At 41.4% G+C, this 21,324-nt stretch overlaps 1 protein-coding gene across 4 annotated transcripts; it reads right to left on the reverse strand.

The window, feature by feature from the left end:
• Positions 1–20,082, reverse strand: LOC106589448 (MBT domain-containing protein 1). Of its 4 annotated transcripts, XM_045709942.1 has the most exons (18): positions 19,889–20,082; positions 18,734–18,935; positions 18,280–18,413; positions 18,018–18,138; positions 17,770–17,852; positions 17,500–17,617; positions 17,147–17,281; positions 16,912–17,000; positions 13,885–14,110; positions 13,713–13,768; positions 13,486–13,590; positions 12,215–12,362; positions 11,904–11,986; positions 7,877–8,111; positions 6,198–6,244; positions 6,027–6,098; positions 5,168–5,326; positions 1–4,666 (listed from the first exon to the last, which is right to left on the reverse strand). In XM_045709942.1, the coding sequence occupies exons 1-18, from the start codon at positions 19,907–19,909 to the stop codon at positions 4,649–4,651; spliced, it is 2,052 nt and encodes a 683-aa protein (XP_045565898.1). In that variant the 5' UTR covers positions 19,910–20,082; the 3' UTR covers positions 1–4,648. The 4 variants fall into 4 exon arrangements, with proteins under 4 accessions (XP_045565898.1, XP_014034919.1, XP_045565899.1 ...); XM_014179444.2 differs by lacking the exon at positions 6,198–6,244; XM_045709943.1 differs by lacking the exon at positions 5,168–5,326.
• Positions 20,083–21,324: the final 1,242 nt, after the last annotated feature.

Consider the following 21,324-nt stretch of genomic DNA (forward strand, 5'->3'; position numbering starts at 1 on the left):
TAATTTATAAGTATCATTTTATTCAGTGTAAAAAGTTAGTTCTTACAAAAATCACTAACAGATATACCTTTTCACAGCCATGCGGAAACAGTTTGCAATGATTGTAAACAAAGAAACAAATAATACAACCAATATTGTCCCCAAACATTTGGTATATTTACAAATTCAAGGAATTGTCTATCAAACTTTGATCACAGCACAAAATTACCATAATGATGAAAGGAAACCTCATTTTTATAGACACACTATCAAAAAATTAACAAACCCTACACTGCAACTTAATATGTATCACAAGGGCCAGTGTTAATAATTTCAATCTTTTTAACAAATCGTTTAGTTATTTGTATCCAAAATAAAACATCAAAACACAACTTAAGCCCCTCCGTTCATAATTACAATTGAGAATTATTTCCCCAATAAAATAACTAATAATCACGTTATCAAATGTATGTAGCACCATGATATAATGGCTGAATATAGAGGGTTTGTCGCATACAAAAAGAGACCCGTGTTAGTATTCAATGAACAGACACCGCATTCTAAATTGACTCCCTAGCCCCCACCACTAGAAACCATGTTTGAGTCTGAAAAGGTTTGGATAGGTGTAAGCAATATGGCTCAAAATTCCACCAAGCTTACCAAAAGGGCAAAATGGAGGTATTACCATGTTTCTCATACCTATCAAATCCATTCAGATCTGTAGGAGATACTTAGGGTTAGGGGCTAGAGGTGGATTTAGAGTGGGCGGTAGCACGGCCAAAGACCATAACAGCAAAAAAAAAATGCTCAGTACAGGACCACAGAAAGACCTCACTATTCTGCATGCACTCTAACTTGATTGATCAGTGCACCCACTACCAAATCAGCCACTCCTCAAATCTACACACTTCCTGAATTGCCCCTTGTACATCTGAACAGACCGGATAGATGTGAGCATATAATGTCATATTGCTTATACCCAACCTGTTCTTTCAGATCTCTAAGAAGGATTCAGAAGTGTCTAGATGGAGAGGCAAGGTGTTGACTTTGGATTGGGCTTCTAGGTGATATTGGGATATTCTTACATACATTTCTAAGAATAAAGATAGAGGCATAGTATCACTGAAAAAGTAGAAACCTTTCTTCAAAATGCAGAAAAGGTTTGCTGTGTTTGATTGTGCGTTAGGAATCATTTGGGTTATTTGGAAAGTAGCAGCAAAGTTAGTCTATAAACAGCCGTGTCTTTATTTTCCTTAAGGTGATAATGTAATTTGGTCAGTAAATTGGTTAAGATGACCATCATCCTTTAATGCTTTCTTCGTTCTCATCAAGTTAGTCAAAGTCTGTGCCAGATCGAATTTCATAAAGTGAATCACAAACAAAAAGCAAATCCTGAACTCCAAACCTTTTACACATAAGGGTATAACGAGACACTACATTTTATTGCTCTGCTGGACATTGTATATAACCTTAATTAATATGATGAACAATTCAATCTAAATCAACAAAGAGAGGAAATGCATATTGGCAGAAACTATACATCCCTTGGAAAAGGAACTCCACATGGAAACAATGAGGGTAACATACCTATCTACACAAAGCACGGCGTCAAACTGAAAGCTGATCCAAGGGATCTTAATTGTTACTGTTAGAACATGAAGGGTTTATATAAAATACCTTACCAATCAACTGAACAGTAAATCACTGAACACAAGAAACCATATCAAAACGGGAGAAATCAACATTCAGACATGGACAAGAAGAAACAATTTGTGAGCAAGTTGTTCCATTAAGACTTTTCTTTAAGTAACTTTACGCAATGTCATTCTGTTTGATTTTAACTGTAATGTGCTTTGCTTGACCCTTGCAGACAAGAAAAAGCAAACATTTCCTGAGAAGTTAATCGTCAACCTTACTGGTATAGAGAGAGATTCTAGCTAATTTCACATCCACTGCGACGATCACTGAGCTAGACCCATTTTTCTGTACTAGTCTATTTCTACACTGAGTGTACAAAACATTACGGACACCTGCTCTTTCTATGACAGACTGACCAGGTGAAAGCTATGATCCCTTATTGATGTCACTTGTTAAATCCACTTCAAATAAAAAAAAAAAAGGAAAAGCAACTCAATATTAGGAAGGTGTCCTTAATGTTTTGTACACTCAGTGTATATAGCGTGTGGTTCTAACAAACCTAACTATTCTATTCTGATTATAGACCATAGCTCACAGTTGTCACAGTTATGCAATAGAATTTAGGTAAACTGATGTAAGTATAATATATTTTATGTATCTTAATATCACTTTAGAGTGTTATAATTCATGGACGTGACATAGCAAAATAATACAGAAAACATTATTGCATATTATTCCATTTCGAGGACTACCTCAAATGTGCTATGTTACAAATATCCGTGTTTGCGGTCTAGTCTTAAAGTCAAACATATGAGGATATAATTATTCTATTTGCATATGGTATATCAAGTTGCCCAAACCTGCATTTCAAATTTGAGACCCATCATGAATTCACAATGAGCCCCAACCCTGTCTCTATTTGACTGACAAGCTCACCAGGAGGTAGTACAGAGATAGAAATGAAGTCTAGATACAGATGCGTCACCACTCAGTACCAGCTACAACACACAAGCAGATTCAGGAATTCAGGAGGATCTCCTCCAACCAATCAGGAATCTTATAAAAGTGTATGACCTCTAATTGGTGAATAAAGAAGCCAATGGGAAAGGTTCTCCTGCTATAGCCTACTCCAATCTGATCCCATTGGTTTTATGAACGTACACTTACAGAGACTATCAACAAAGCAGTGTTTAATAAAAGAAGACAATACCGACAATAAAGTTGTTATCCAGTGGCTCGGTTGAATACTTAACCAGTACGCAGAAAGAACTACCCATACACAAGAGGAAAAACACCACTGAAATAAAATGACCGATTTTGCATATCTCAGAAGTCATCCATGAAATGTAGCCTACATTGTTTTTCTGCCTGCTTTACAACATCATTTTAGGATTCAACTTTGCTTGATTACTAAATCTTTTCTGTCTTTTAGGGCCAGACTTACTAAGTTTACACTTGTATTCTTCGAGGAAAATAGGTTATGACAATATGGTAGAGTAAAATAAAGAGTATATCATGGTTTAGCTTTGTTTCTGGAGTTGTATCCTGTACTTAAAAAAAACAGATGCAAACATTAGCTAAGTCCGGTCCTTCTATTCTAAAGCTGCTGACATGGTAAAGGGTGGTTCCAACAACCCAAAGAGACTGGTTGTTTGTTCCTGTAGTGCAATGTGTGACAGTGTTTATCTAGTGTATCCCAATAGACACATTAGCACTACCTAGTATGCATAGCCAATACTAAGTAGTACGCAAGTTACCCTATTAAGACACAAAGCCCATCTAGTTTGAGAGCGTCAGTCCTATCACACCAGCAAGGTTTCGGATTCATACAACATCTATTCAAAACCCACTCTCGTCAAATCACAATTCTTAATATCTATATAGTTCTATATTGAATAGTCACATCTATGAATATGTATCCTCATTATAATATCTACACCACTCCGACGGCATCTCAACCCCCAAAAGAGAGGTTGATAACAAATCAGCGTTTAAGTCAAAATAACAACAACCCTCCAATTTAAAGGAAAAAAACAAACAAAAAACAGAAACTTTACAAATATCAACTGAAAACTTCAAGTACTATTAACAAATCAAAGCAAGTCCACCTGGCAAAATGTTGGAAAAATAATAATAATAATCCTGCTTTATACAACTTGTTCCCTCCCTCTCAAGACCGTGTGAAATTAAGTCCCACCATGTGCGGCTAGCCTTCTTACCTGAAAGAAATAAACCAAGACCTGGCTCAGAAATATCTGTCACAGTTAGTCCAGGTGACTGTGTGTTTGGGCCCCAAGTTTTGAGTCAGAGATCCTGCCTGGCAGTGTGGGGGAGAGAGACTACCCAAATGAGAGGCTTCTGTTTCTGGGCATCCAGAGCTTCAATGCCCCCTAGATAGATGCATTTATGGAGGAAGAGAGAGAGCCACAGTCGTATCCAATCATCCAGGGAATTGGGATTTTAAATCAGGTTGTCCAGGTATCATAAGCGGCCTCTGCCGGGCCGGTGGCATTGGGAAGTGTCCAGTTACCCGTTAGCCTTGTTCATATGGTATGTCTGTCTCAGTGAATGAGTGACTGTCTATCAGAGCGCCAGGGTTTGAGGCTGTAGCTGCTCAGAAGGGTTCTCTCCCCTGGGTGGTTTTGGGGAGCCCCAAGTAGCTTAATTTGTGGGTTGGGGTTTCAGGGCATGAAGTCACTCAGTGTTTTGTACCCCAGTAGCATTCTCTCCTGATTGGGGTGTAAGAAGCTGGCTTCTCTGTATACGTTTTTTTGGGCACTCCATGCTCCCTGCCCTGTTGTTCTCGTCTTGGTTTAAAGATTGGTCTTATCCTATTTGGGGGGGGGATGTAGGAGGTTCCCATTGGCCTGTCCTACCCGGCTTCCCCCTGGCCTCCCAGGCCTAGCCCGAGGCCCCTGTCCCCCGGATCATCAGGGCTCCTGTTTGATGTAATAGCTGCCCGAGCCGTTGCTCTCCTGATCTGAGATGCCCTGGGAGAAGGTGAACTCATCCACCTCAGCCGGCTCCTCCTTCAGACGCAACAGAGACTCTGGAGAGCAGGAGAGAGAGGGGTAGAGAGCGTTAGCCAAATTGAGGGTTAGATGAATCTCAAAATTCTAGGCGAAACTGTTTCCGTCATACCAAGAGAGAGCATTCATTTTTCAACTCCAAGACAGAACAAAACAGCAAAACATTTTTTTCTTCACAAAACCCTTTGCAACACAGAACAGCTGACTTAATACCTAGCCTTCCATCTGAGCCTGCGGTTCCTGTAATACAAACAGACATACACAGTAAATCATATTACCACTTTTGCTCACCTAGTACGCATCATGAGGTGGGAGGAGAAAATTACATTTTTCACATTAATACTTCCACTTCAATAACATGACACAGAAATAGATCAAATAGATTTGTCTTTCCTGCAGTTGCATCCGACACACAGCGATCACACATGAAGGTCAGGACCTAGAGTGGATGAGGACTGGCCTCTGTTACTGCCCTCTGTCTGTGTGGAGGTCTCAGTTGTTATTCATTGTTAGTGTGTTACCTGGTTTGTGGGTGTGGTGGTGGTGGGTGCGGGGCCGGGGGACCATAGTGGGGCCCTGGCTGGAGTAAGGGGGCGGACTCTGCTCTTCCTCCTCCCCTGATAGGCTCCTCCTCCTGCCTGCCTGACTGAAGGGCCGTCGACCAACCGGAATCTTCCGCTCTAGACACCAAGTCAGACTCAGGTAAGCTACCAGGGGTGTTTTCAGGATGCTAGCGCTCCCAATAGATTTGAATGTTTGGTTGCACAGTGTTGCTTTATATGTATTTTGAAAAATGTAGTAAATGCATTCATTTATTCATCATAGATAATATTGTGTGTATTAGGCAAAGGCCTAGATAACTCCATGCTTTAATGAGATTACATAACATGTACATATTCCAAGTCCTTTCATATAATATTTCAAAACACCAATCACCAGGCCCCAATGAATTGTTTTGTTGAAAAACCTTTCAAACGGTTCAGAGAATGATCTCTGTTCGATTATGAAACGTTCTAGAACCTTACATAATCTGAATACACCCCAGGTAAGCTACCAGGTAAGCCAGACTCAAGTAAATCAGCTAGCATTGGTGGTGTGTGTGACCACGTGTCTGCACATATCCCTGCTAAACCACTCCCTGAGGTGTGAAACAAGCTGTGTTTGGACAGTCACACCTGGTGTTACAAGCACCTTCCCCACCTCTTTGGCTTTTACCCCAAGTACCACAGTTTCCTTTCATGTGACTCGTGCCAACCAATCAGAACCCAAGGAACAGACAAGAAAGAAAAAACTAACCAATAAGAGAAAGGGTAGATAGATTGACCCCACCAGAGTGTGGACCAACGGAATGAGGAAATGAGGAAAGGAGTGATGACTCACTTTTCTTTTGGCCTTTGTACTGTTGGGCTTTCTTCTTCTGCTTAGGTACAGCAGGTGGGATTTCTCTGGCCACTGAAATTACATAAATTAGTAGTAAATAAACAGTTCTCTTTTGTTTTACTGACACAAAGGTACATTTCTGCCTGTTAGTTCGGGACTAGGGTGTAATACCGGTAACTGGTATCCCGAGATTTCCCGACCAAGCTCCTTAAGGTTTCCTGAGAAAGAAAATGAAAGGTACCATGGACCAATAATATACAAATTATATGGCTCACTAATGCAAAAATATTAAAATACGCACGTCCAAATAGCTGCATGAAACGGACATACCTACTCTCTGGATTCATTCATAAATCAAACCAGTCATCACAACGCTAGCAGCCTACCATATTTACTCAACATAAAGTCCCCTGTTAAAAAAACACTTGGCTTTTATAAATCGAATTGCTGACTATCATGTGTAGGTTACATGCGACCTCTCATTACAGTAGAAAATCTCCATCTTACATTCACAAATCTCCAAACTAACTGTGTGGCACTGGCAGAGGTTCAACATGTGCTAGTCTACTCAATGTTAACAAAACAGCATCTACACTGGGTCCGAAATAGACATTTACAACATTGTTCCATGATGTTAAACTTAAAAAGCAGGAACACAGCGGGTTTACTAGTCAGATTTGCAGGAAATTGATCAACCACTGCGCTATCCATAGTGTTGGATCTCCTCTACTTGCTCATTTGTTTGTTCAGAGAGAATCATATATATTCCCTGTGACAAAGTCACCACAATAAGTCGGTTAGCATTAAGTAAAAACAGCCACAACCCTCCCAAATTCCCCCTGATAGCCAAGTGCAAGGGGAGAGAAAAGGACAAACAAGCTGTCTGACATATTTCAGTCAAAGGTAACCTTATAATATTTTACCAGTCGGCCAACAGTGCCTCATCAACGAAGACACTTAACAGTTGGTCTGCGCAGTGCCTCATCAACGAAATAGGGTGGTGACAGAGAACTTTTGAGTTATTAAATGGCAACAAATACAGTACATCAAGACACCATCGTATTCATGTGTATATATTTCTCCATTTACAGTGGTCAGATTTTTTCGCTGGTATTACATACTCTTATTACATGCTCTTTTAAGCTAGAGAGATGTTTTCTTTTGTTGCAAGAGCTGCGTCTGAATCCACCGCATCCGTCTACGGTGGCCTTCCGCATCTGCGGTGAAAGGCGGCCGAGCTACAGCGGTGTTCGTCAGCTCATGAGACATCCGGAAAATCGGTGTGGAAAGGGGAGATTCTCATGAACGCGACGGTGTTCTCCGCTTTGCTCTACGACCCCCACAAGTGTCACGGGACTCGTCGGAAGGTAACCGGTACTTAAAAAAAAAAAATTGAAGTATGGATTTGTGCCTACCCCCAGAAAAAGGGGTTAAATGTGTCAAAAAAAATACTAAAATATTTCCTGAGCTTTATATCTCCTAGATATAGGACAGACACTTCAAAACCTTATGATCTATTTTTGGACTGTCTTTTTTGCCATTTATGAATGTGTTATTCAATGCGTTTCTGTGGGATTTGTTACTAAAGACCCCCCCCCCAGACTCTAGAGAATAAATAGCATTTCTGGTTTGAACAGGAACACATGGATGCCCCAGGTGTGTTTGCAATTTATCGGGGAAGGAAAATAATAAACCCTATTTGGGACTCCAATTGAATGTTATCGAGTAATTAGCAACATATCGCTGGAACCTAATCCAATCCATCAACGAGAACCTAAGGGTAGAGGTTGGTTTATGTCTGAGCATGTTAGTGTGTTATATTTGGGTAGAACTATAGTGCTTGATCTCACTCTGTGCGGCGGGGGGCTGTAGCTGGTAGCCGGTCAGCTGACACCAGCCCACGGGGTAGAGGTCAGGTGATTGGCAGTCCACCCATTGGTCATACTCATCCTCCCAGCCGTCAAAGTGGATGCGCAACAGGCGGTGGACGATCCGAGTCACTGTGGCAACACACACCAGCCTGGGATCCATCAGGTCCACGGCCTCCAGCTTCATGCCCTGGCGGAACCCATGGTTTGGAACATCCTGGGCAGGGGCAACAAGATAGCGGAGGCAAAGACGAGAGATATTTTTTGGTTAAATGTTCAATCCAGTGTTTTTTCCTTTCTTTTTCCATTACAATTTTGATGCATTTTCTTACAACAAAGATGTACAGCGGGTATCGTAAGTATTCACCCCACTTGGATTTCTTCACATTTTATTGTGTTACAAAGACCTAGGAATGTATGCCTTTCCTACGGACTTCTCAGTATTTGGTATTCAGACTTACTTTATTCAGTCACGTAACATGTTCTGCAGGTGTGGCTACCTTGCACGCTCTGAATAAACTTCATACAACCGCTGAAAACCCTCCCACTTGCCGGCCAACAGATTTCAGTACATTTATCTTAAGACATCCCTTTAAATACGTTGTACCTTTTGTCGACAGACTAGAATATATAGAGAAAACAAGTTCAGAATATTAGGGATCAATGAAAGAAAGTCATCTAAATATGTGCATATTCATCTACATTTCATTTTTAAGGTTATTTTAGATTATTTAAGTTTAGTTAATTAAGTATATATGAATCATAAAAAAAAACTGGTTTGGAGAGCCTTTACACACGAAAGAAGAAAAATTGCCACATTGAGTTCTTCTTCATTGAGTTCTTCTTCATTGAGTTCTTCTTCATTGAGTTCTTCAACTCAAGGTAATGTTGGAAGATTAGTCTACTCAAATTATAATAGGGAGAATAGTGTACAATGTTAGGCTATACCCTCCTCGTTTATTGCCTGCACTAACCATGGAACTGTGTGATGATACAGCCAAGTATTATGCCACACTGTTACGGCTTGGCCTGCGCTCCGATTTAATTAGCCTACATGTTTTTTTCTTCTTATATTATCAACTGTTACTAATGATCCTCAGCAATAATCACACCGCCGTGACGATGTTTACAGAGGAAGCAAATGAAAGTAAACGAAACAACGTAATTAAATGGAATGATAATGTAGGCTATACCAACTAAAGGGAACCAACAGTAAATTGGCAGTTGAATATATGTGGTTATTAGGCCTACTGATGGTCGATACTGATAGTGGCTAATATTTAACATGATAGAAACAGGAAACAGAGAAAGTCGGGGTCATATAATTAGGACATTCGAGAGTGCACATCCCTGGCTGCAAGTTAAAAGGCTGTACAATTTAAATTCTACATAATGGCACAGTATTTCATTTACATTTACGTCATTTAGCAGACGCTCTTATCCAGAGCGACTTACAAATTGGTGCATTCACCTTATGATATCCAGTGGAACAACCACTTTACAATAGTGCATCTAAATCTTTTAAGGGGGGGTTAGAAGGATTACTTTATCCTATCCTAGGTATTCCTTAAAGAGGTGGGGTTTCAGGTGTCTCCGGAAGGTGGTGATTGACTCCGCTGTCCTGGCGTCGTGAGGGAGCTTGTTCCACCATTGGGGTGCCAGAGCAGCGAACAGTTTTGACTGGGCTGAGCGGGAACTGTGCATCCTCAGAGGTAGGGGGGCCAGCAGGCCAGAGGTGGATGAACGCAGTGCCCTTGTTTGGGTGTAGGGCCTGATAGGTATGGAGGTGCCGTTCCCTTCACAGCTCCGTAGGCAATCACCATGGTCTTGTAGCGGATGCGAGCTTCAACTGGAAGCCAGTGGTGAGAGCGGAGGAGCGGGGTGACGTGAGAGAACTTGGGAAGGTTGAACACCAGACAGGCTGCGGCATTCTGGATGAGTTGTAGGGGTTTAATGGCACAGGCAGGGAGCCCAGCCAACAGCGAGTTGCAGTAATCCAGACGGGAGATGACAAGTGCCTGGATTAGGACCTGCGCCGCTTCCTGTGTGAGGCAGGGTCGTACTCTGCGAATGTTGTAGAGCATGAACCTACAGGATCGGGTCACCGCCTTGATGTTAGTGGAGAACGACAGGGTGTTGTCATTTCATAAACTTTACAGCGGGAAAGATATGTTGATATGCTTCAGTTTGCTGCCATATGACTGGTTTCACATGTCTCTAACGATTATAAGGTAAAATATTTTTTACAATTCCTTATCCAAACTGATTACTCATTTAACCTAGCTCTTATCAATAGCTCTTATCGAGTTGTACATTACAGTGCATGGAGAATGGTGTTATTTCTATCAAGAAAAATTAAGTAGATGTTTTTTCTCACTTGGAACCGGTAGGTTCGCTAGACCTTATTCATGGTTTCCTTGTGCATAAAGATGGTGGAAATATTGGGAAATTAAGTCAAGGTCAGAATATGGCGTATCTGTAGACACCTCCACCACACCTTCATTTATTTGATATCCACCCCAAACGAATAGAGGGTGAATAGCATGCTATTCTCATGCTTAAGTTCAATGTCAGAATACGCGGAGAGAGAAAAGTGCATTAAGGGATTTACATTCCATTTACTCTCGCTTAACTCAGGTGGAAATCTGAGCTTTCCACACCTGGATAGTTTAATACTTGCTCATTATTCTTTTCAAAATTCTTCCAAGCACTGTCAAGGTGTTGGGAATCATGGCTAGACAGTGATTTTCAAGTCTTGCCATAGATTCTCAAGCAGATTTAAGTCACAACTGTAACTTGGCTCCTCAGGAATATTCACTGTCTTCATGGTAAGCAACTCCAGTGTAGATTTGGACTTGTGTTTTAGGTTATTGTCCTGCTGAAATGTGATTTCCTCTTCCAGTGTCTGGTGTAAAGCAGACTGAATCAGGTTTTCCTGTAGGATTTTACCTGTGCTTAGCTACATCCTATTTCTTTTTATCCTGAAAAACTCCCCAGTTTTTGCTGATATCAAGCATACCCATACCATGATACAGCCACCACCATGCAAAAAAATGAGGCCGTTAGTGATATGTTGGATTTGTCCCAAACCGAAGGCTTTGCATTTCGGCCAAAAAGTGTATTCCTTTTGTCGTTTAGTTTCTTTGCAGTATTGCTTTAGTGCCTTGTTGCATACAGGATGCATATTCAGTATATTTTTATACTTGTCTTTTTGGTCATTATTGCAGCGTCACTACAATGTTTTTGATCCTCATCAGTTTCCTCCCATCACAGCCAGTGAACTCTGTAGCTGTTTTAAAATCACCAATGGACTCATGGTGACATCCCCGAGCAGTTTCCTTCCTGTCCTGCAGCTCCGTTCTGAAGAACAACTGTTTCATTGATGTGGCTGGGTTGTTTAATACATCATCCACAGCATAATTATATAACTTGACCATGCTTAAAGTGACATTCAATGTCTGATTTGCTATTGTTACCCATCTACCAATCACTGCCCTTCTTTGAGACTTTCGAAAAGCTCCCTGGTCTTTGTAGTTGAAATCATGTTATGCCTATTATTTCACACAAAGTGAGTCCATGTAACTTATGTGATTTGTTTAACCACATTTTACTCTTGAACTAATTTATGCTTGCGGAAAAAAGGGGTGAATACTTGCGCAACAATATACAATATATAATATTTTAGTAATTTCGTTTTTATTAATTTGTGAAAATGTGTAGAATGTTCTTTTCACTTTGACATTATGGAGTATTTTGTGAAGATCAATGACAGAAAATCACAATTACATAAAATTCAATCCCATTTTGTAATGCAACAAAATGTGGAAAAAATCCAAGGGGGGGGGTGAATACTTATAATATCCAATGTATGCAAGCGAAACCTATCAACATATTTTTATTTATTTGTATATTTCATGTGATCATAGAAGAACAAAATGCATGTTGGCATGGCACAGAACTACAGGACCGGGCGAAACAACAAATCCACGATGTCAGGAATCAGTCCTACCTTGTTGAAGAGCTTCACAGGAGCGGCTATTGAACTCGTTTCTCTGAGGTAGTCAAACCATTTAAATGGCAGTTTAGTGTACCCTGTGGGGCAAAGTCAGTGGTAAGGCTGGGTTAACATATAACCCCCGACCAGAGAGAAGGAAAGGAAGAGGAAGGAAAACTACCTTAGTATCTCTTTGTCCCAATAGTTCTTATGTAAATGAGAATATCCTTAATTAAATAAACAATGGTTGAATGAAAAAAAAATTAGTCGGAGTGAAGGAATGTTGTAGTCTGTGAAAAGAAAAGAAAGGGGCTATAGAAATGTACCTCTAGGGGGCGTGAGTTCAATGTTGTTGATTCCACAGAAGCCAGCAGGGAAGATGGAGGGAGAAGTGGAGTGGTAGCAAAACCAGTCTGAGCCATCAGCCGCCTCCGACCCGTCGATGGCGATCATGAGGTACCCGTCTGCCAACACCTGAGACACAATTAAACATCAATACAAGATGTATACAACGCAACACCTGAAACAGACAGCAAACATCAAGACTAGATGTATACAGGAAGCGGCGCAGGTCCTAATCCTGGCACTTGTCATCTCCCGTCTGGATTACTGCAACTCGTTGTTGGCTGGGCTCCCTGCCTGTGCCATTAAACCCCTCCAACTCATCCAGAACGCCGCAGCCCGTCTGGTGTTCAACCTTCCCAAGTTCTCTCACGTCACCCCGCTCCTCCGCTCTCTCCACTGGCTTCCAGTCGAAGCTCGCATCCGCTACAAGACCATGGTGATTGCCTACGGAGCTGTGAGGGGAACGGCACCTCCGTACCTTCAGGCTCTGATCAGGCCCTACACCCAAACAAGGGCACTGCGTTCATCCACCTCTGGCCTGCTCGCCTCCCTACATCTGAGGAAGCACAGTTCCCGCTCAGCCCAGTCAAAACTGTTCGTTGCTCTGGCACCCCAATGGTGGAACAAGCTCCCTCACGACGCCAGGACAGCGGAGTCAATCACCACCTTCGGAGACACCTGAAACCCCACCTCTTTAAGGAATACCTAGGATAGGATAAAGTAATCCTTCTAACCCCCCCCTTAAAAGATTTAGATGCACTATTGTAAAGTGGTTGTTCCACTGGATATTATAAGGTGAATGCACCAATTTGTAAGTCGCTCTGGATAAGAGCGTCTGCTAAATGACTTAAATGTAAATGTACAACGGAACCCCTGAACAGGTTACAGGGGACTGAAAATAAGAACATGGACTCCCCAATCCAGGGGTACCAACAATGGAGAAGTATGATTGGGCTAAATGCCCCTTGAATTTGCCCTATATGAAAGTTTTCCATTGGTAACAATCCAAACTGTTGCCATAACTTTCTTACAGTGGCTACATATATAGCTGAGAGGTGAGACAGTGAACTTTCTTACAGTGGCTACACATATAGCTGAGAGGTGAGACAGTGACCTTTCTTACAGTGGCTACACATATAGCGGAGGGGTGAGACAGTTACCTTTCTTACAGTGGCTACACATATAGCTGAGAGGTGAGACAGTGACCTTTCTTACAGTGGCTACACATATAGCGGAGGGGTGAGACAGTTACCTTTCTTACAGTGGCTACACATATAGCTGAGAGGTTTAGAGGGTCAATGGCCTCTAGTTTCATCCCGTCCTTGAACCATTCACCACTCTGGTCCACATCTTTCACCTGAGGAAACATCACAGACACATTCATCATTCCGGATCCATACATAGGAAAATATCAATAGAAACCACAGAGGCAGAAAGACTTGGGCCACTGTAACTACACATGGCAAGGTATTACATTACCTTGGCAAACAGCGGGGCGGGGGCGTCCATCTGACCATCGATTTTCTTTGACACATCTGGAAAACAATCCTTGCCATCAGAGCCAGAAAACAAACACATTGGACTAACCAACTAACTAACTAGGCCTAACTCACTAACAACTTAACTACCCAAAACAACGAACTTGACTGACCGGATCGTTTGAAGCGGTGTCCGATGCTCCGGGACCATCCGATGGCGTGTATGAGCGGGGAGTACATGTGACACCAGAAGTCGTCGGAGCTCTCCTCGTAGACGAGTCTCAGCCTTCCCCCAATCACCTGCTCCACCAGAGCTACCCGAGTTCGGCACAGATGTGTCTTATCCACCACCTCCACTCGCATCAGCTTCTTAAAAGGGAACTGCATGTTCTCATGGACCTGGTTTGAGAGGGGGGAATGGAAGGCGTTTAGAGCAGGGACTGGAAGCTAAATTATTTTCCAACTATTTCGTTCTGAACAGAACCACACATTCCCCCCCGCTGTTCCGACCAGCAAAATACAATTCTGAACCAGTTCAAAACAAATATTGCTCCTTTCTGTTCCATTTTTAACCTGTGAAAATTTACTGTTTTTTAACATTTAGCTCATTAAATTACTACATCAATCAATGCGGATAGAGCAGCTTGCTATGGAGCGGGCAAGCTAGTTGTTAACATACGTAATGGACGGACAAGTGTAGGGTATGAGATACGACTGAAATTGTGCGGTTGGGGAGAGAGCAGAGGAGGCTTGAAGCGCTGGGCATCTTGTGATGACATGCATTACCTGAATTAGGCTCACAGAATATAGCCCATCTACGGAGGAGCGGCTTCTATGGAGGAACTTTCAAAGTCCTTTGAACGGAGTAGGTTTAACGCTGGACCAGAGCTAGCTAACAAGCTTGTGTGTGCAGAGCGGCACCAGAATTAAAAACACGTATTACCTTTTTGTAGCTAATAAATCAAATGTGAAATGTGATAACTTTTTCAATGCTAGTTAAGGATACTATAGTTAATCTGTTCTTCTCTAATAAAACATCTCTGTCCCCTTGTGAATCACACTTGGCATGTCAGTAGGCCTTGCATAAGCCCTTATTTGTTTGTTTTTTGGTGGGACTGGAAATACAGTGCCTTCGGAATGTATTCACTGTTCTAAAATTCCATTGTTCCAAAATGGACGAAATAAAAATAAAAATCCTCAGCAATCAACACACAATAACCCATAATGACAAAGTGAAAACATGTTTAGACATTTTTGCTAATTTATTACAAATAAAAAAACAGAAATACCGTATTTACATAAGTATTCAGACCCTTTACTCTGAGACTCGAAATTGAGCTCAGGTGCATCCTGTTTCCATTGACCATCCTTGAGATGTTTCTACAACTTGATTGATTGGACATATTTGGAAATGCACACACCTTGCTGTATGAGGTCCCACAGCTGACAGTGCACGTCAGAGCAAAAACCAAGCCATGGGGTCGTAGGAATTGTCTGTAGAGCTCCGAGACAGGATTGTGTCGAGACACACGTCTGGGGAAGGGTACCAAAAGAATTCTGCAGCATTAAAGGTCCCCAAAAACACAGTGGCCTCCATCATTCTTAAATGGAATAAGTTTGGAACCACCAAGACTCTACCTCGAGCTGGCCGACCAGCCAAACTGAGCAATCGGGGGAGGAGGGCCTTGGTCAGGGAGGTGACCAAGAACTTCATGGTCACTCTGACAGAGCTCTAGAGTTTCTCTGTGGAGAAAGAACAACCATCTCTGCAGCACTCCACCAATCAGGCCTTTATGGTAGTGACCAGATGGAAGCCACTCCTCAGTAAAAGGCACATGACAGCCTGCTTAGAGTTTGCCAAAAGGCACCTAAAGACTTACAGACCATGAGAAACAAGATTCACTGATCTGATGAAACCAAGATTGAACTCCTTGGCCTGAATGCCACGCGTCACGTCTGGAAGAAACCTGGCACCATCCCTACATTGATGCATGGTGGTGGCAGCATCATGCTGTAGGGATGTTTGTCAGCGGAAGGGACTGGGAGGCTAGTCAGGATGGAGGGAAAGATGAATGGACCAAAGTACAGAGAGATCCTTGATGAAAACCTGCTCCAGAGCACTCAGGAACTCAGACTGGGGGTGGCGAAGGTTCACCTTCCAACAGGACCACGGCGCTAAGCACACAGCCAAGACAATGCAGAAGTGGCTTTGGGACAAGTCTCTGAATGTCCTTGAGTGGTCCAGCCAGGGTCCGGACTTGAACCCGATCGAATATCTCTGGAGAGACCTGAAAATAGCTGTGCAGCAACGCTCCCCATCCAACCTGACAGAGCTTGAGAGCATCTGCAGAGAACGGAAGAAATTCAAAATACAGGTGTGCCAAGCTTGTAGTGTCATACTCAAGAAGACTCGAGGCTGTAATCGCTGCCAAATGTGCTTCAACAAAGTACTGAGTAAAGGGTCTGAATACTTACGTAAATGTGATCATTATTTAATTTTCTTAAATTAGCAACAATTTCTGAAACTTTTTTTGCTTCGTCATTATGGGGTATTGTGTGTAGATTGATGAGGGGAAAAAACAACAATCAATTTTAGAATAAGGCTGTAACCTAATAAAATGTGTAAAAAGTCAAGCGGTCTGAATACTTCCCGAAAGCACTATGTAAAAGAAGAACATTATAAACCGGTTCCATGCTTTTAAAAATAACGGTTTTGTACAGGAGCAGCAGAGGTCACTTTCATTCCCTGTTCTGTTTCTGTTCCTTGAAAAATGTACATTATTTTCCAGTTTTTGGTTCTGTTCCCTGAACCGGTTCCAACCCCTGGTTTAGAGTGGGAGCTTTAAGAGCTCTATTTTTTATTTTACCTTTATTTAACCAGGTAGGCCAGTTGAGAACAAGTTCTCATTTACAACTGTGACCTGGCCAAGATAAAGAAAAGCAGTGCAACAAAAAACAACAACACAGAGTTACACATGGGATAAACAAAAGTACAGTCAATAACACAATAGAAAAATCTATATACCGTGTGTGCAAATGGAGTAAGGAGGTAAGGCAATAAATAGGCCATAGTAGCGAAGTAATTACAATTTAGCAAATTAACACTGGAGTGAGATGTGCAGATGATGATGTGTAAGTAGAAATACTGGTGTGCTTAGGCTATCATCTTGCCTCTGCGGCTCGTAATTATGAAATCTTACCTTAGCAGCAAAGTCCGGTGGCAGTGTCTTGGCTCCAGTGAGTCGCTTCACAAGAAAAGCTTTCCAGTTAGAGTACTTATTCTGTATCGCTGAGAAAACACAAAAACATATCCGCCATCAGTCTATCAACCTGGTTTTTCATCTTCTGTTAGGGAATAGGTGACTATTTTATCAATGGCATGTTCAAAACAAAGCGTATTACTATGATCATTATTATGATTAGAGTGATGTTTACATTTGGGAGGTACGAGGGGTTTCCCACTGGAGGCGCACCACCCCACGGGGTGGATCTCTGGAACACAGAGGTTACACCAGAAGTCCCTGATGGTGTCGTTGTCAAAACCCTCGTACCGCAGCAGAGCCTTGAACCCTTGGGAAGAGAACAAAACAGAAAGAGACAACAGATAAAACAGAATCTTTCACGTGACATCGTTACAACCTCATTACCGTCCATTCTTCTAAGAGGAATACCTTATACTTGTTATACAAGTATAGTGTGATCATAGTGACAAAAAGCCACGTAATACTTCTATTGTACCCCAGGTACAATTTTTACAAAATCCTCCATGTGTTTAGATGTATTCTTACCTGCAAGTTTGACGATCCCCGCTATCCAGTAGACTTTAGTAGAGAGGTTAGTATCGGAGTTGAGCACCTCCACCCTCACTCCTTCAGCTAGGTCTCCCCAGCACGTACCCATAGGGACCTAAGACACAGAGAAACATTTCAATTTAACACGACTTCATATTATTTCCCACAAGGGACAATTGTTTTGATCAAAACAGTGTAGATTTACAGATGTATAACATTAGCATCTGTAATAGACAATTTTAATGTCTGGCTATTGTTTAAACGTACGTGCTTGAAGCAGCTGACTGGTGCTCCAACCAGGTTATTGCTACAGATGTATCTTCCCCAATCAAAGCACTCAACAGGAACTACTGTAGGGGAGAAGGAACAAGGTCAACATCACATGTTCACTATACTGGGTCAAGAAAATACAGAGAACGTGTGTTCTTTTGACTGAACTAACTTTCCATTCAAGGTCATTCTTCTCCATTACAACAATATGAGAGACTGTATGTTTGGTCTACTGGGGGACTCACCTGCTTTTGATTTAGCCAGGTTTTGTTGTTGTTGACTTGCTTGGTACTGGGCATAAGCTGCCAACTTCGCCATGAGAGGCTGTTTCTGTAAGACCTTGGCCTTTTTCGTAGGTGGTTTACCCTTCGAGTAAAAAGCACATAACAATGACAACAAATTTTACTGATGTTTTCTTGCATTTCCAAAGGAAATACAATAAAAGATTCTCATTCTACCATCTGGCTAAAACAAAATGCAGAACATAGTTGGGCATATCATGATTACCTGGAGTCTAGCCATTATACTGGCTTTTTTAGAGTTAGAAGAATAACTTCTAGAGCAGGAGACGCTGCAGAAGCGCTTGGTTTTGGAGTAGAAGGCATCTCGCACTCCAACCATCCCACACATCTCACAGGTGGCTGGAGAACAGAGGCAACACATAAACATTCCCAGGAAACTAAGAATACAGCAGGAAATTCCAATTCATTCAAAGTAATGTATTCTTTCATCAGTTCTTCTTCTCAGTTGCAGGCCCGGGATCCATGTCAATACACACTCTATAGTCTAACCTCAATTACAGGCAGCCATTTAATTCACAATCTCTTCCACCGGCTCCATCCACCAATCCCCAACCGGCTTTGTGCGATCACCCCAGTGTGACACTGACTGACCCATAGATATTCCTGACCAATTTCGATCTATATCTTCAGATTCTATATCTATATTTGTCCGTACTGACCCATGCCGGCCTTGCCGTCGGGATAGGTGTAAACTTGTCCATTGTTCTTGATGATGGGCAGGCTGGCAGGGATGGATGGCACCTCGTCCTCACTGTCCTCTGAGCTGGAGCTACTGGTGCTCTCCTCACTGCAGCTGTCGTACCCGTCAAACATACCGAACGAGTCCTGACGCTTACGCTCCGAACGCGGGGTGCGCTCAGCCTGGAAGGAGCAAAGAGAGGGAGTGAATGACACCAACTGTACAGTGAGGGGTGTGTGAGTGAGTCTATAATGTTGTGCTAGAGTTTTATGGAGAGCTAGACTAAGAGATCTATCATTCATTATTATGACTGTTTTTTCTTTCAAAAAGTAAGTAATTATAACTTTGTAACCACATGTTTTATTATGGCATAGTCATAATAGAATATTGACTTGAAAACTGGTATACTTGGAAACTGGGTATGGTAAACAATGGCTATGCATATGTACATGGCTACCGGTATCAATGAGATGAGAAACAACATCCATACCAATAGAGCTAACGTTAATAGTATGAGATAACGTTTTACTGAGCAATGACTGAGTCTTAGCCACATAGTTAGCATATATAATAGCAGTTACCTTCCTATACAACTACAAAGCCGTCTCAGAGTATGCATTTATTTACCACTTCCTCTTCTGCATATGACAGTAACGTTACTGTAAAATGATTTCCCCATGATCTGTTTCGCACTACGTTACTGGCTAGCTATTTAGAATGTTCTAGTTAGCACACTTAGCTGGCTAAGTAACTAACCGACTTGTGTAGAATGAATGTGAGAGCTGGGGCCTTAGCATATCTGTTATTTCAGTTCCACCATAGCGTTAGTTAGCTAGCCAGACCTAGCTAGTTAACGTTGGCTAGTAACAAGACCGTTTGCAATAAATTATTTCAATAAACGAGTAGACCTTTATCGTGTAAAAAACGAATAAAGCATCCGTTTATTCACTTTCCAAATCAGGGCTATTGGACATTATCTAGCAATTTTGGTGATTCAATCAGCTGTTCTTACTATAATCTGATAACAACGAAGGGGGAGCGCTAGCTAATGTTAGCCAACTAACGACGTTAGCTAACGTAGCTAGCTACACAACAAGTCGGAAGCGGACGAACCATATCGGGGAAATGAACTCACCAAATTCCTTGTGTTCTCCATCAGCCCTTCATATAGCTAGCTATGGTATTTTATTATTGTCTCAATTGGCTATAATAGTAAAACCCCCCAAAGTAGGGGAGGTTTATTAGCTTCAGAAAGCTAAAGTCGGAGCCTGAAAATATCAGGATATCAACAAAAACACAATGCATCGAAAGCGCACGCGCGTGTTTAACCCACTTTGCTGTGATTGGTCAGAGTTGAACGAGAGTTGTAGAAAACAAAACAGACCATCCCTCTTGTCATGTAAATAGATTACCCTCCATGTAAATTGATTACTAAATGACCACAATCTTTGATCATAAAAGTAAAAGGATCAAAGTAAACTGGCAAAAGGTTCAGATTCAAGATAATTGAAAAGGAATTTGTAGTGTACTTTGAAATAAAATCAGAAAACCCTTCTTATATTGAAATATTTTAAAGTGTAATATATCTTAATTCTTTCTCACAACATAAACATCTGAAGCACAATATTACAGAGGCCTACATTTGCATTTCCATACAGATAGAAAATAAGTGAAAACCAAACACAATCCAAACATTAGCCACAATTACCTACAGTGCCTTCAGAAAGGATTCACACACCTAGATTTTTTCTGAATTTTGTTGTGTTACAGCCTGAATTTAAAATGGATTATATTTAGATTTTGTGTTACTGGCCTATACACAATACCCCATATGTTTTGACATTTTTACAAATTAATAAAAAATTAAAAGCTGAATTGTCGTATTCAGCCTCATTGTTATGGCAAGCCAAAATAAGTTCAGGAGTAAAAAGTTGCTTAACAAGTCACATAAATTGCATGGACTCACTCTGTGTGCAATAATAGTGGTTAACATGACTTTTGAACGACTACCTCATCTCTGTACCCCACAAAATACAATTATCTTTCAGACACAGATTCAACCACAAAGACCAGGGAGGTTTTCCAATAACTCGCAAAGAAGGGCACCTATTGATAAAACCTGGTTAATAAAATACCTGTATTTATGGTAAAGATGTTTGAAAAGAGTATTTTGTTTTTAAATGATATTGTAAATTGGAATGGTAGAGTTGTCTTTCATGGAGTTAGCAGAATTGTATGGGAAGGTCTGCTCAATCCAAGATTACAACCAATTGATTACAGCATTATCCCAAAAATAGAGGAGGCAGGTGGCAGCGGGAGGAGGTACAGTAGGGAACTGGTCTGTCTGCCCAATATAAAGGATCAAAAAGGGTGGAGGAATAAAAATATTCATAAATCGGAAAGTATACCAGTTTCATTTGAGGACCAGGATGTTGACAGCTGTGCCATACAGATTGCAAAATAGTAGGGAAGAGATTTTTGACGCACCAATTCCATGTTACAGGGTGTATGAGTTGATATATAAAATTATCAGCAGAAATGATTATATACAATTCTTGCCACCAACTAAAT

Source organism: Salmo salar, chromosome ssa28 (assembly GCF_905237065.1).
Source record: "Salmo salar chromosome ssa28, Ssal_v3.1, whole genome shotgun sequence".
Taxonomy (NCBI): domain Eukaryota; kingdom Metazoa; phylum Chordata; class Actinopteri; order Salmoniformes; family Salmonidae; genus Salmo; species Salmo salar.

What these genes read in the sequence shown, in the direction of transcription:
- LOC106589448 (XM_014179444.2), bottom strand. Translation starts at nt 19,909, where the DNA reads ATGGAGAACACAAGGAATTTG. An exon ending in CCTGGCTAAATCAAAAGCAG is followed by an intron (nt 17,853 to 18,017) that starts GTGAGTCCCCCA and finishes TCTCCCCTACAG; the next exon opens with TAGTTCCTGTTGAGTGCTTT. An exon ending in ACCCCTCGTACCTCCCAAAT is followed by an intron (nt 17,001 to 17,146) that starts GTAAACATCACT and finishes GTGTTTTCTCAG; the next exon opens with CGATACAGAATAAGTACTCT.